The 14,097-nt window shown below is 36.4% G+C and overlaps 1 protein-coding gene across 2 annotated transcripts; it reads right to left on the bottom strand.

Moving 5' to 3' along the window:
- Positions 1–223: 223 nt before the first annotated feature.
- Positions 224–5,428, bottom strand: LOC120211369 (kinesin-like protein KIN-7E). 2 transcript variants are annotated; one of them, XM_039209914.1, is made up of 14 exons: positions 5,129–5,428; positions 4,729–4,818; positions 4,519–4,619; positions 4,300–4,413; positions 4,148–4,229; positions 3,982–4,049; positions 3,680–3,745; positions 3,456–3,580; positions 2,712–3,048; positions 2,251–2,355; positions 1,974–2,095; positions 1,250–1,877; positions 821–1,140; positions 224–660 (listed from the first exon to the last, which is right to left on the bottom strand). In XM_039209914.1, exons 1-14 carry the CDS (start codon positions 5,355–5,357, stop codon positions 339–341), a joined length of 2,709 nt encoding a protein of 902 aa, XP_039065845.1. In that variant the 5' UTR covers positions 5,358–5,428; the 3' UTR covers positions 224–338. The 2 variants fall into 2 exon arrangements, with proteins under 2 accessions (XP_039065845.1, XP_039065844.1); XM_039209913.1 differs by having other exon boundaries at positions 1,250–2,095.
- Positions 5,429–14,097: the final 8,669 nt, after the last annotated feature.

Below are 14,097 nucleotides of genomic sequence, written 5' to 3'. Positions count from 1 at the left end.
CCTTCCGGTTGTATGTTTGAATCAGGTCGATTTTGATTGGTATTTTTCTGGTTAATGCATAGAATATGAACTGTTACACAGTGATGATCAAACGACTTGCAAAGTTTTATTGTGATTGTTTTGCACTATTGCATTCAGCACTTGCGCCTGAGGCAATATAAGAAGTGCCTAAATGGTCAATCCATGAAAAGTCGTCACAATATGAAATCTTAATAAAAGCTCAATTTATAGCCTCAAATCCACCCAGTTAAGATTTTACATCATTTTACCCCACTAAATGAAAATTCAGCATAAATTCACAATCCTTTTAACAAAAGGAAAAATAAAAACAGATTTAATCACAAAAGGGATGCCATGCTGTTTTTCCAGCCATAGGTTCTTCGCCTTGGGTGCGGAGGAGTAAAACTAAGCCCGAACATTTCTTTCAGGGCCTTTCCTTGCTCCACGAACCTAATCAGTTTTGCAATAATGGCGACACTATCCTTTACATGGCTCATATCTTTGTTATTGCTCCACAACTGATTCACCAGCTGGAGCCTTCTCTGTTTCGAGTTCAACTCAATGCCCCATTTCTGATACAATTGCTCTCTTTCTTCTTCTGTAAATCTTTTACGCAACAGCTTGCTCAAGGTTTGTCTCTCACGGCGAAGACTTCTCACACTGCATCAACATATGAACATTTTTTAAGCAACTCAAAACATACATTTTTTTCTTCTAGATTTCCACTAATGGTTGGTTGTCCTCCAAATTACCATCTTTCCGAGTATGATAACACACAATATCCAACATTAGATATTGAAAACAACGAGAGGGAGAGAACCTTGAAGCCAATGTGAGGGTGAGGCCATCTTCGACGGCTTGATTTCCTCCAGAAAATGTTTCCTTGAGGAAGGTAAGTCTTCTAAGCTCTACCTCCATGTAAATGGAATCAGTTGGATCACCTTTAAAGAGCAGGAAGAAGTATGTTCTGTGAACCAAAGAAACATTGCAGGCTTGCCAAAGTTCAAGTATTGCTCTCCTCAACCTATCAAATTCCAGAGGCCAATACAGAGGGGTGCTTGATGCTGAATGCATTGGATCCAATCCTACATCTTTCATACTCCTTCCAGACTCGCCTACTTCCAGTCCTGTGCTCTGAACCTATGACAAATGTATGAAACATTTTCAACGAAATCAAATGACACATTGCTCAAGTGCAAATTTTAAAATTTTTCCAGACGCGGGAAGGAAAATGGTAGGCAATTCTCACCTGGCCATTAGCAAGTTGCTTCTTCAATCCTGCAACGAAAGTATGAATGCTAGTAATATCTTCATCTGCAGAAGTCTTGATGGAAGCACTCCCGAGAGAAGATTGAGAATTATTCCTGGCGAGCACGCCATTATTGGCACCAAAATTTAATAAAGGTAACCTCTTTTGATTACTTTGTGGTCTTCCAGGGAAGTTCTTCTCCAACCCATTTACCGGGGTGCTTTCGAAATGTTCACTGTCGGCATAAGAAGATGTACCGCGCATGACATCTGCTTTACAACTCCAGCTCCTACTCAATTTCAGGCTTCTAGAACTTGAAAAATCTGCTAGCCGAGCATCTGACGATGATTTATCAGGGCTTATATGGAGTCTCAGCTCCAATGAATCAAAAGCAAAACCATTTTGGTTATGATTTGCTTCTCTATCTCCATTTATCGGAGTAGACATTGTTTCCTGGCCGGTCCCATCTCCATCTCTATAAAGTGTCGGTGCCAATCTTCCTTCACTTTCACCATTTGGTAAGGCTTGAGATTGAGAATTATAATACCTCCCTGATTCTTCTGGCTCAATACATTGAACCTCTTTGCAGTATTCATCAGGGTCATCAGCAGGTTCACCTATAGTCTCAGCAAGACTCCGCCCAGAATCAGAGGTAGAATGGTCTTCATGATTGTTCAGAGGCTGATGATACGGCTCCTGAATATTACTCCCACTCTCTGTGTCATAACGATGGATTGAATTAAATTTCTGAACATGTACATCCAACCGATTAGAATCAGCCAAACATGATGACTCTGATGCCGAATAGTCACCTGCTAGTTGATTGGGATGGTAATCGATCCTTGCCTGATCAGAGAAATGAGAGAAGGGTTAGAGGCCAAAGATGGAACTGTTAACAAGAGATTAAGCAATTAAAAACTATTATAGCAGCTAGGACTATATTAAGTGAATAGCATAACATGTTAAGAATGAAAATACAGAATAAAGGCAATAATAAATACCGATTGTGCTGAACTTTGATCATTTCTAATCACCCTTAGCAAATCCTCGACCCGAGATTGAGCAAGATCACGTTGCTTAGTCAGTTCTTTGATATCCTTCTCCATCTGCATAGTGCAAAGTCTTGCAATCAGTGTTAGGCAACATGTAAATGTAGATGCCTAATCATTTTTACTATATTTTACATGCCAGCTGCACCAGATGTGATATTGAACAGAATTAGGCTTTTTATTCACAAGACAGAACGGTTTGCTACTTTGCTTGCAGCCTAATTTTTCACTTGCAAAAGAATCTATTGAGTAGGACTCTAGAGTAATGGAACTTAAAGGATAACACTGCAGGAAGCACTTCAGCAATAAATATGTGATTTGCAAGTATGTAACAGTTACTAATTTTCATTCAGGTAAACATGGTAGCAAGTCCAAGTATATCTGGCAAATGAGTTTCAAAAGCAAAGCATAACCTTTTGAATATGAAGGTCTTTCCTTCTCAGTAAAGCTGCATAGTCACTATTTGCTGAAGGAGGAGCAGGACACTTGAGTTCACTTTCTAGCCTGGCCAACTCTTTCTGCAAATGCTTAACCAAGGCCTGGTCGGACATGACCACATTAACCTGCGCTTTTGTAGTAACTTCTTTTGCACAACAAGCAAACAGAAGAGTGTTTCTGGTTTGTTCAACATGGGTTCGTGCGGGACTCAAAGTGCATATGATGGCAGTCCTGGCATTACCACCCAAACAAGGCTGCAGTATGCGTGTCAGCTTAGAATCTCTGTAATTGATATGTCCTTGCCTACCTTTACTGTATCCACCATACAACCACAATCATGTAGGTGAGAAAAATTTAACAAGAAATTACTTTTTGCAAAAATCATCAATATTCTCAAACAATTTTGTGCTAATTATTACAGAAAATAAAGCGAGGTACCGAACTGGATTGAAAGAACTAACACTATAAAAATAGTAATGCAGTAATCAGGTGATTTAAATATTTTAGTGCCAGTGGGAAAGAATCAGCTCTGAGCCTAAATATCTGTTTCAATTTAAATTGAAAAGGTAACAACCAATAGGAAAAGGGAATTCAATCAAAGTCAAAGTAATAAAATAGCGGCACACATCAACGAATTTAGATTATATTAAGTAGTCACTTGCAGATGGTTGAATCTAAAAAACTAAGAGCACTCAAAATTAAAATATGACCCAGCCAACCTTAGCTTGCGAACAACAGTTGACAGGGTCAGTAAACTACGATTTATGTGGCAACCCTCTTTCAGTCTTGCCCCGGTGGATAATGCCTGAGATGCTCGCTCACTTCCAGCCAGATCAACAAAATTCTGCACTCAAATACCACCATCTTTTCATGACTTAACCATTTCAGGAGAGCTACTTATTCAGTGAATTGCAAATGTGAAAGTAAACTCCATGAGCCATACCACACTAGCTGCAAGGGTTGTTGAATTTTCTTTTCCTAGGAACTCACGAGCAGAGCTTTCAATTGTCTACAAAAGTTAGAACTCACGTTACAGTATGCTATAAAGGAAAGGGGAAAAACTCAACATCGTTACACATAAGATTTTTTCAATTAATGATATGCTGAGACATTCAAACAAGCCAAATTAGGATTTAGGCAGGTCCCACAAGAGAGAAAGTTCGGTTGAAGTGAATGACTATTACAGCCGTATGCAATTCAGGGAAAATTAAGGGAGGAGCCTCAAGCAAAAGAAAGCAAGCATACCAATCTTATAATTTGATGAGATCTGGAGCTTCTCTCATTCAATGAGGTCTCTCCTATCTTTCTTTGAGCTGAAACAACGCAATACATTAAAAATTTAATGATAATACATGAAGGTGCAAGTGTGCAACATCACCCAGTAAACACAGGACTCTTTAAAATGCCTTACCTTCACAAATGGCTAGGAGTTCTTTCAAATGGTTCAAGTCCCTCAGCACTTCCTCTGTGACTTTTTCCACGGTGGTTCCTCTCTGATGAAAGGAACTCGTTAGATCAAACACAACTCGATAAACTGAAAGTAATATAGATGTTGGTATTCACCTCAGGATCTTCACGCAACCTAAGTTGTGTGTTCTCTGAATTTAGAAGGTCTCTAATTGCTTCATTGTATATCTCAATTGCTGAGAACTTCAAAACAAATGCTCTGTCCTCGTACTGCAATGATGATATCCGTATTATGTAAATAAAAGATTTAAAATAAAGATATGGGAAAAATGAAATAAACATGGAGGAACTCAGATGAGTTAAAATTTTCATTACTCTGTTTATGTAGTCAAATATATCTGCAACGGTATACTCAGTTATTCCAGTCATGGTGTATGTCTTCCCACTGCTAGTTTGCCCATATGCAAAAATAGTAGCTGTGGAAAAGGAAGAAAAATGTATCAGAAAAAACCCCTTTTCCTCCCTTACCAAGTAGCTTATCAAAGAGAGACACCAAGATGCCAAATTTTCAATACCCCTACTTACAATTAATACCACTAACAACTGAAAGAGCAACCTCCTTGGTTCCTTCCTCATATACTTGCTTTGTCAAGGCGTCACCCCTAAATACTCTATCTGTTCGCAACATAAGAAGGAAGAAAAAAGTGACAGCACCATAAGCCTCTTGTCGGAAATTTATCGATCAAAACTGCTTCCAAATCTCAAACAGATAACAGAAACGAATATTTTCAAGTTTGATGCTTTTAAAACTGATTTTAAAACTTAAGCCAAGAATGTATGTAATACAAAAAGAAATCAAGATCTCAATAATTGAGATGGCCTAGCCAATTAGTGAGTTAGAAATTGGGAGTTGGTTATAGTACCATAAGGAAACCGAAGATTGTTCGATCAGAACCAACATGAAAAACAGCAAGAATTTACTTACCAAATGTGTAGGCAGACGGAAATGTGGACCCTTCGCGGAGGGTGTTCCGATATAGGATAGTACTGTCATTGACGCACTCCCAATCAGCAACTTCATTTGCTATAATTTCCTTGTCACTCAAAGGCCTCAGCCTCACCACAACTAGGATCCTCTCCTCTCGCGCACCTGTCATTTGTGCCTTTTGCTCTTTCTCCAACTTCTTTAACTCTTCCCCACCAATTGCGCCCATTGTTTGCACTCCACTCTTCTAGTTACTCATCCTACTAAACGTTAAATCAACAAAAGACCCATGAATTTGCAGATTCTCATAAAGAGGAAAAAAAATCAAACTCAGAGATCAAATACACATCTCACACTTGCTTTCCAAGTTAACAGCAAGTTGTTGGGGTTGGCAAATATATATTAAGCTATATGCCCATGCGTTCACAACCGTAGTCTATCTGCTAAAAGAAGCTAATCGTGATTGTAAATCCAACTAACTATAGAAAACGATCAATGAGTATAAAGGCTAATTACTAATTATATCAGCAACAAAGAGCTAATTATAAGCTTTATCCAACCAACATGAAAATGATTTGATTTTATATCTGATATTTTATTTTTAAGGTTAAACATCAATTATATTAAACATTTTGTTTTAAGAAATGATCACAAAAACAAATGTCAATGAAGCTAGTAGTTAAGATGACAAATTTCATTCCTAACCCTAATGTTTCAGCCTCCCAATTTTATTTTATTTACAAAAAGGGGAAACTATTTATTTTTAATTCTTGACAGAGAAGAAACCTTTACCTAGTGGTCACCAACCATGCTTAAATGCCAAGCAACGAAAATCTTCTACTTTATAATAAAAATCTTTCCGTTCATTTTCTCATTTCCACCTCCCTTTTTCTTTTTCACCTCAGAACGAAGAATGGCGGTTCAGTTAAAAGAACAAATGAGAGTATCAACTTTAGTACCAAAACAGCGTCATCTTCCCTCCGTTATGCTCTAATTTGAATCCTTAATCGTACTTCCACCTAAAATATATGGATTTTTAAACGTTAGCTGTAGCAAAATCTTCAACGGATAATTTCTGAATTCAGATATCAAAATGACAGAAATCTCGCATACATAAACGAGATCCAGTACATTAAATTATTCTTTGAACTTAAATTTAAATTTAAACAAAGAAGATTCTAAGAAAATAAGAAATTCATGGTAGAGGAAGGGCAAACAATTGAAGCGAAATCGGAGGTGATATGACTTTAAAGCGTCGAATAAAGTTTAAAACGAAGGACAAAAATGAGAGTGTGAATTTACTTCAAGGGTAAAAATGTAGGGAAAAAGGACCGAACCGGAGATGTACGCTACTTGATGGAACAGTTAAAACCGGATATTCTACGTGAAGAAACACCGGAACAGCCGGACCGGGGAAGGGAGCGTCTTTTGAAGTTTTCTCACTTCGTTGCGCGCGGTGGAAATTTCAATTACGGTTTTGCCCTTGCCTTTTGCTAATGGATTTTGTCTCGCGCCACGTGGTCTTTGTGTTATTTAACAGTTAATGTTAACTTACCAAATCCAATCCCATCGCGCCGTTCAATCCGTATTTCACCATTTCACCCTACCACTATATTGTCGAAATATGATCTATTTATGGTTACAGTCCTTCGATTGTGTTAAATTTATAAGAATATGTGATTTTAATTTAATTATATGATTGTTCATTTTTATTTGTGTTCTGCCTATTTTTTATTGATTAAAAAAATGATATATAATACTCTATCACCATGAATTAATTTTTATTAACAGTTAATAGATTATGTGACGTGATAGTTAAATATTTTTTTTATAATCATACATTCTTTTATAATCTCTCATTTTAATAGATTAGATGACGTGATAGTTAATAGATTAGGGGACTAAGATTCGATAATATCAAAATATTTATGAAACCCTAAAATTGCAAAGACAACCCATGCTTGAATAAAAGTAGCATGGTCCACAAACTATGCCACATTCAAGTAAATGCAAAAGTATTGAAATTCCTCTAATTTTAGATGTTTCATTTTAATTACAAACAAAGCTAACAACTTCCATGGACAAAAATGACCGAAATGATAGATTAGGCCTCAACTAATATAATCAATTGTTAAGAAGGAGAATTTGGGATTAAGGTTTGTAAAACAAATGATTAAAAGAGAATTGTGTTTGTTCCTTAACTTTCAAAAAAACATTTATAATTGATTTTTTTATCGATTGTGATTCTTTTTTTTTAAAATCAAAGTTATTCTATTAACGAAAAACAAATAAAATTTATTTCATTAATGAAAAATAATATTAATTTAAATTTTAAATGATTCGAATCAATCTAATTCGATTCGATCTACAAAGTAATACAAACAGCCTAAAATGGATAAAATGCTGCAACGTGAAATGCACAAATGAATAATGGGGGGGCTGTGAAGATGCCTCATTTTCGATAGCGTAAATCACGGATCATCGCTTCTTCTTTTCTTCTTTCTGCTTTTTTGGCAGTGACTAGACAGGGAAGTTATTCTTATATAGTGCGGCAACTTAATATAAGTTTAAAATAATTTGCAATCGATTCTATTATTATTTAAATAATAAAAATGATAAAAAATAACTGAAAATATTACTATTTTTATCGGTTATAATAAATAAATACAGTATAAAAAACCGGTAAAAAATAATTTTTTGTCATTTTTATCGAATTTTTTACTTATATCAGTAATTAATAATAATAACAAAATTGATAAAAATAATAATATTTTTAGTCATTTTTTACCGATTTTCTTATTTAAAATAATAACAAAACCGGTAACGCCTTATTTTAGTCTTATATTAAGATGCCGCATATGAGCATTTCCCGACTAGATAGAAGAAAAGGTGGATCTAGGTTTAGTTATTAGGGATTATAAAAGAAAAAAATATGTTTAGTATTTAAATTATTAATATCGGTTTATTTTAGTATTTAAATTTTTTAAAAATTATATTTAAAATTTAGTTTTTGTTTCATCTTAGTATCATGTCGTAAAAAAAAGTTTTTGTTTCATTTTAACATATCATTCAAAATTTAGTGTTAAGTCTTGAAAAGATTAAAAGTTTTAATACTAAAATAGAATAAAACTGATAGTTTAAATATTAAATACGTTAAGTTTTTAACGACGATCCTAAAATAAAATAAAAATTAAACTTCATATATAATTTTAAAAATATTATAAATTTAATTATTAAAATAGTTTAATTTATATTTTAAATACGTAGTTTACCTAAAAAAGTGCAACTGCGCAACTCTGCTAAACCGCCCCGCCTCCTCAGTTAGTTACACTGCCAACAATGATCACAAGGTCACTATATTTGGTCGTCTTATTTTAAAGGGTAAACTATAACAGTAACCATTCAATTATAGTTCGTTTTTATTTTTTACCACTATTTTTAAATAATTAATAGAAATAATGATGTGACATTTAATAAAACTGGTCTAATTACACAATTAGTCATTGTTATTTATATATTCAAATAATTTTATTTTGCATCAATAAGAGGGTGACACTTTGATGGAAAGAAAATTAATGTTTATGAAATAAAGGAGCAAAAGAATCGAACATAGGTAGATTTTGTGAGTTAAAGCAACTATTTAACCATTGAACTAAGCTAACCTTTTTATTTAGAGAAAAATAACCTCAGTGATCAAAAATCCCATATAATATACGATTTTAACCAACTTTTTCCGGATTTGCCAAAATGACCAACAAAATCGCAATGCGATCGCTAATTCGCAACGCGATCTCCATTATCGCAAATTCGCGTTGCGATAGTTGGAAATCGCGTTGCGATGGTATACAGTGTCGTTGCGATTTTCCCAATTCGCAATGCGAATAAGTAAATCGCAACGCGAATTGGGAAAATCGCAATGCGATACTTACTATCGCAATGCGATAATACAAAATCGCAACGAGATACTGACTTTCGCAATGCGATTCTGACTTTCGCAACGCGATTTACATAGCGCCATTCGTAATAACGCGTATTTTTTTTTCAAATTCCAAACACGAATTTTTTCTTAATAACTCGGAAACTGAACCGTCCACAGTAATCGCAACTCATAACCTCAAACCCAAAAACACAACACTCAGTCACATCTCCATCTCTCACTCTCTACGGTGAAATCCGCCCCCATCTCCGAAGATTTCCGTCCCCATCGCCGGCGAAATCCCTCACAACCATTCACAGTCAAAAATCCCTCACAATCATTCAGAAATGGAAAATCAACCTCCGAGGGGTTAGTTTTTTTATTTTTATTTTGAAATTTTTGCATTATTTTAGGTTTTTCATATTGAGATTGATGATAAGTTTACTGGTAATTTCAATAATAGGTTAACCATTTCACTTAGATTTCTTATTAAATTCATTCGATTGCTGCCAATACTGCTAAACTGTTTAGCCTGTGAAGTTAGTATTTGTCTTTGCTTTGTCTTTTGGTTGAAGTAATGCAGAAGAAGAATAGTTTCGAGAATGAAAATCGCAACGCGGAAATAACTATCGCAACGCGAAACCAAAATCGCATTGCGATTTTCATTTCGCGTTGCGATTTTTATTTCGCGATTGTCTGGTCGCGATAGTCATTTCGCGTTGCGATTCTCTCGTTGCGATAGTCATTTCCGCGTTGCGATTCTCATTATCTCGTTGCGATTTTCATTTCAACCAAAAGACAAAAACAGTGTTGCAAATTTTAGTTTCAAGAATAAACTACTATTTATGTTTATTGTTTTGTTTTTGGTATATCTTGACAGTGTAATTTTTGGTATATCTAACTTGGTATGTTTATTGTTTTTTTGTAGAAATTTTTTTCGGCTTCATTGACATTAAGGAATAAGGTTAGCCTAGCCACTACAATTGCTTCGAAGCTTTCACCTGCACAAAGAAAATTGTTTGAAGAAACCTGCTTCGGGCCATGGCTGAGAGTACAACATCCGGGTGGAGATGCTAGTTTGACCCATTTGTGGCTTCAGACCATGACTAGCGATCTACCCAACAGTATACAACGTGGTGAGGAAGAGATATGGTTTCATTTTCCACCGGCGTATACTTGTTTTGGGCGGAAGGAGTTCTGCTTAATCATTGGTCTACGATTCAAACACGATGATGTAGGCCGGTACACTCGTCATATCACCCGCCCATCATGGTTATCCAGGGTTTTTCCTGATGAGTCAATAGAGAAGCCGAACTTACACGTCGACGACATGAAGAAAATGTTTAATAAGAAAGATGGTTTTACTCGGATGAATGACGTCGATGTTGTCCGAGTATGCCTTCTACTACTTTTGTATGCCGGCTTTTTAGGCAGAGAGGCCAGACAACCTATTCCTCAGGAGCTAATATTATTGGTAGAGGACCTAAATGCATGGAATCTATTTCCGTGGGGTTCGTATATTTGGAAAGCTACCTGGACTAAGTTGTCGTCTGCCTTTGATGACCGCAAAAGTTTGCGGGGCGATGGGTCGAAATACACTTTGTCAGGCTTTGTTTGGGCCTTTAAGGTAAGAATTTCTATATAATGTTTTCAAAATTATAATTAATTATTTAACAATTACTAATGTTTGTTATTATATTGTTTGTAGATTTGGATATTCGAGGCTTTCCCCAGCATGCGGACATATGCATTAAAATCCTCAGATGATATTCCTAGGGCTATTTCCTGGAAGAGGAAACGTATGTTGGATTGGGAAGACTTAATACCATATGCGACAATAAATAATGTAAGTTAACACAAATACTATCATATATAAACAAGTTATTAATAGTAGACGTTTAACTTTGTTTTAGTTTTTATATTTTTAGGAGGCCAACACTCCATTAATGAGACTGGCACCCACGGAGGCTGAGCTTGCCACTGATTGGTGGCAAGCTAGTCAGCGTTTTTTTGATGGCACGAATGATGAGCAGCCTCCACTTCCTCTACTTCGAGAGCCATCACCTCACCCAGAGCCATCACCTGATCGACCCGACTATACACCTCTACAACGAGAGCCATCACCTATCCCGTCACATCATCGAGTCTCTTCTCCACCATCACCTCATGATAGGCGACCGACAAAGATGCCACGACTTCTATCTCCCTGTTCTCCACCTCCACGGGATGAGTCAAGGGAGTTACGTGATGAGGTCAATGCCTTGCGTGAGGAGATCGATACTCTACGCGATAACGATGGTGCATGGCGTGTGGAGGTGTCTACTTTACGTGGTGAGGTTGCCGCTCTACGTGAGATGGTAGTATCGTTGCAGAATGAGGTTCATACTCTACGCAATGAGGTAAGTTTAAGATTTTCCATATTTAACTTGATGATAAATTTACTCGTAATTTCACTTAAATTAACCATTTCACTTAGATTGCTTAGTAAATTTATTCGGTTGCTGCTAAAACTGCTAAACTTTTTACTTTAACACTGTGAAGTTAGTATTTGTCTTTGTTTTGTCTTTTGGTTGAAAGTTTGAAATATATTTATCTTTGTTTTCACTGTTTAAATATCATGTCTGTTTATTTACTGATATTTGTATTTTTATTTAGCGGACCGATAAGGTGGATGCTTTACGTCGGGTTTTTCTTGCACGACAGAGTTCACGCATCAGACGGCGTGCACGTGCTATTAAGTCTCCGTATACCCCAATAGTGCGAAGACACCGCAAGAAGAAGCCCGACTCGCCTATCATCCCTCAAGAGTCCACTCCTATCGTTGAAGAGGCCCCTATCATTCCTCGAGAGTCCCCTCCCACCGTTCAAGAGGCCACTGTCATCGTTGAAGAGGTCCCTCCCACCATTCAAGAGCCCGATTCACATGGCGTCATATGTAGGATTCTTGAGAAACCCTCTGACGTGCCGGACATGATGGATTCAAGTTGGCTCTCGTATGAGTTACCGGCCAGTACCATACCGGTATCTGAAGAGGAGAGGAAACAACTACCAGACACAATTCTGGATAACACCCTTTGGGCTAAGACCGCAGTTGATTTTTATCTACATGAGCGAAGCCAGAGGTGTTTCACTGACATATGCAAGCTCAATGATGATATCTATTTGTTGCTTGATCGGTCTTGGTGGGGCGTATTATTAGGGGTCGAAGACAATGGCTATTTCGATGGAGGGGTAAGTCTTATATTTTTCTTATATTTTCATTTGATTATTTTTTTTGTAAATTTATGTAAGTTACTAATATATGTCTTTTTTTGTAAAACAGCATATCGATGCGTGGGTGTCACGTCTTCTAATAATTAGGAAACTTAAGGAAAATAAAAGAAATACATGGTATACAATTATGTCGACGTCTTTTAACGCCGTTCACTTGAAGAATCAACGAGATGAATCATTTGCGTTGGGCAATGGACAAGCTAAACTTTATCCTGCATGGTGGGAGGTCGATAAGGTTAGTGTTTATTTTAGATTGAGTTTAAAGGTATTCATAAATAAGTGCACAAATGAATGAATTATTACTTATGATTGCAGGTGTTTATCCATGTTTTGGAACGTAACCATTGGCTTCTCGTCGAGCTTCAGATCCCATCCCTTAAGGCAATAGTATATGACAGCATGATAAATTACATATCATTGGTTGATTTAAGAGATATTATTAAGGGATGGAGCTCTTATTTGGCTAAATACTTGGATGCGATAAATTATTGGACTCGTTCTGGAAACAAGAAGCCAAAGAAGCTCAATATTACAGTTAGCAGAGACGAGACCGCACCACAACAAACGAAAGGACCCAGAGGGGATTGTGGTCCTCTCGTATGCTTGGCGTTGGACCGTTTGATCACAGGAAGTATAAAGTATCTACCTCACACCGATATAGATAGAGCTGCAGTAGGCTTGTGGTTTCGACATTATATGGCTAGATCGATATATACGAGACGCTGCCTACCTGTATCAGCGTTATAAAAATGTCCATAAACAATTGGTATGTTTATAGGCTTGTGGTTTGAAAATGTTTGGTTAAGTACCTAGAATTCAATAATTTGCTGTTTGTAGGTTTTAGATGTGTAGAAAGTGTTGTTTGAGCAAATGTTTGGTTTATGCAGGTTAATCTCAGAAGTGAGCTGCGTGAAAATGATGTATGGCTGCAAAAGTTGATTCAATAGTAGAAGTGTTATTTTCTCTAATAATTATTGCTTATTTTTTGATTGTTTAATTGATTTGTAAAAGGTGATTTGTAAAAGTTGATTTGTTTAATTGATGTTAATATAATTCTTATTTGTGCTTGTTTAATTGATTGAAATATAATGATTGATTTTGTTGATTTCAATCTGCATTATGTTGAAGGCAAAAAGTACTATCGCAATGCGAAATGAAAATCGCAACGAGAGAATCGCAACGCGAAAATGAAAATCGCAACGCGAAATTAAATTCGCGTTGCGATTTTCATTTCGCATTGCGATTCCCTCATTGTGATTTTCATTTCGCATTGCGATTCTCTCGTTGTGATTTTCATTTCGCATTGCGATAGTAATTTCCGCGTTGCGATGGACATTAAGATGATTGCCTATTAAGTGATAACAATTGGAACAGATCATAGCAATTTTCAAACTCAAGTTACTAATACATGCCTAACTGAAAATGTTAAAAGTTCACACATAAAATCTACATAATACAACGTTTGCATTTAAAAATCACCTAAGTTAACAGTCCCAAAAGGTGAAGCCAGTTGTGATTGGGATTTTAAAGATGATTGCGATTTTGATTGCCTTTTTCTTGACACCATATGAGCTTTGGATTTTGATGATGATCCATATTTTGGTAGAGGAAAAGATGATTGTGATGGCACTGGTGATCCACATGTCAACATTGTATGACCACTTTCCTTGCACCGACTACATGTCGATCTCTTCTTCTCTTCACCCTTAGACGGTATACGATCGTGACTTTTTGGTCGGCCAGGTAGCCTTCTGTCAATGGCTGGTGGCAAAACTGTTTG

Source organism: Hibiscus syriacus, unplaced genomic scaffold, assembly GCF_006381635.1.
Source record: "Hibiscus syriacus cultivar Baekdansim isolate YM2019G1 unplaced genomic scaffold, ASM638163v2 tig00109972_pilon, whole genome shotgun sequence".
Classification (NCBI taxonomy): Eukaryota; Viridiplantae; Streptophyta; class Magnoliopsida; order Malvales; family Malvaceae; genus Hibiscus; species Hibiscus syriacus.
Note: the sequence above shows the minus strand (reverse complement) of the source record. Positions and strands in the feature narration are given on the sequence as shown.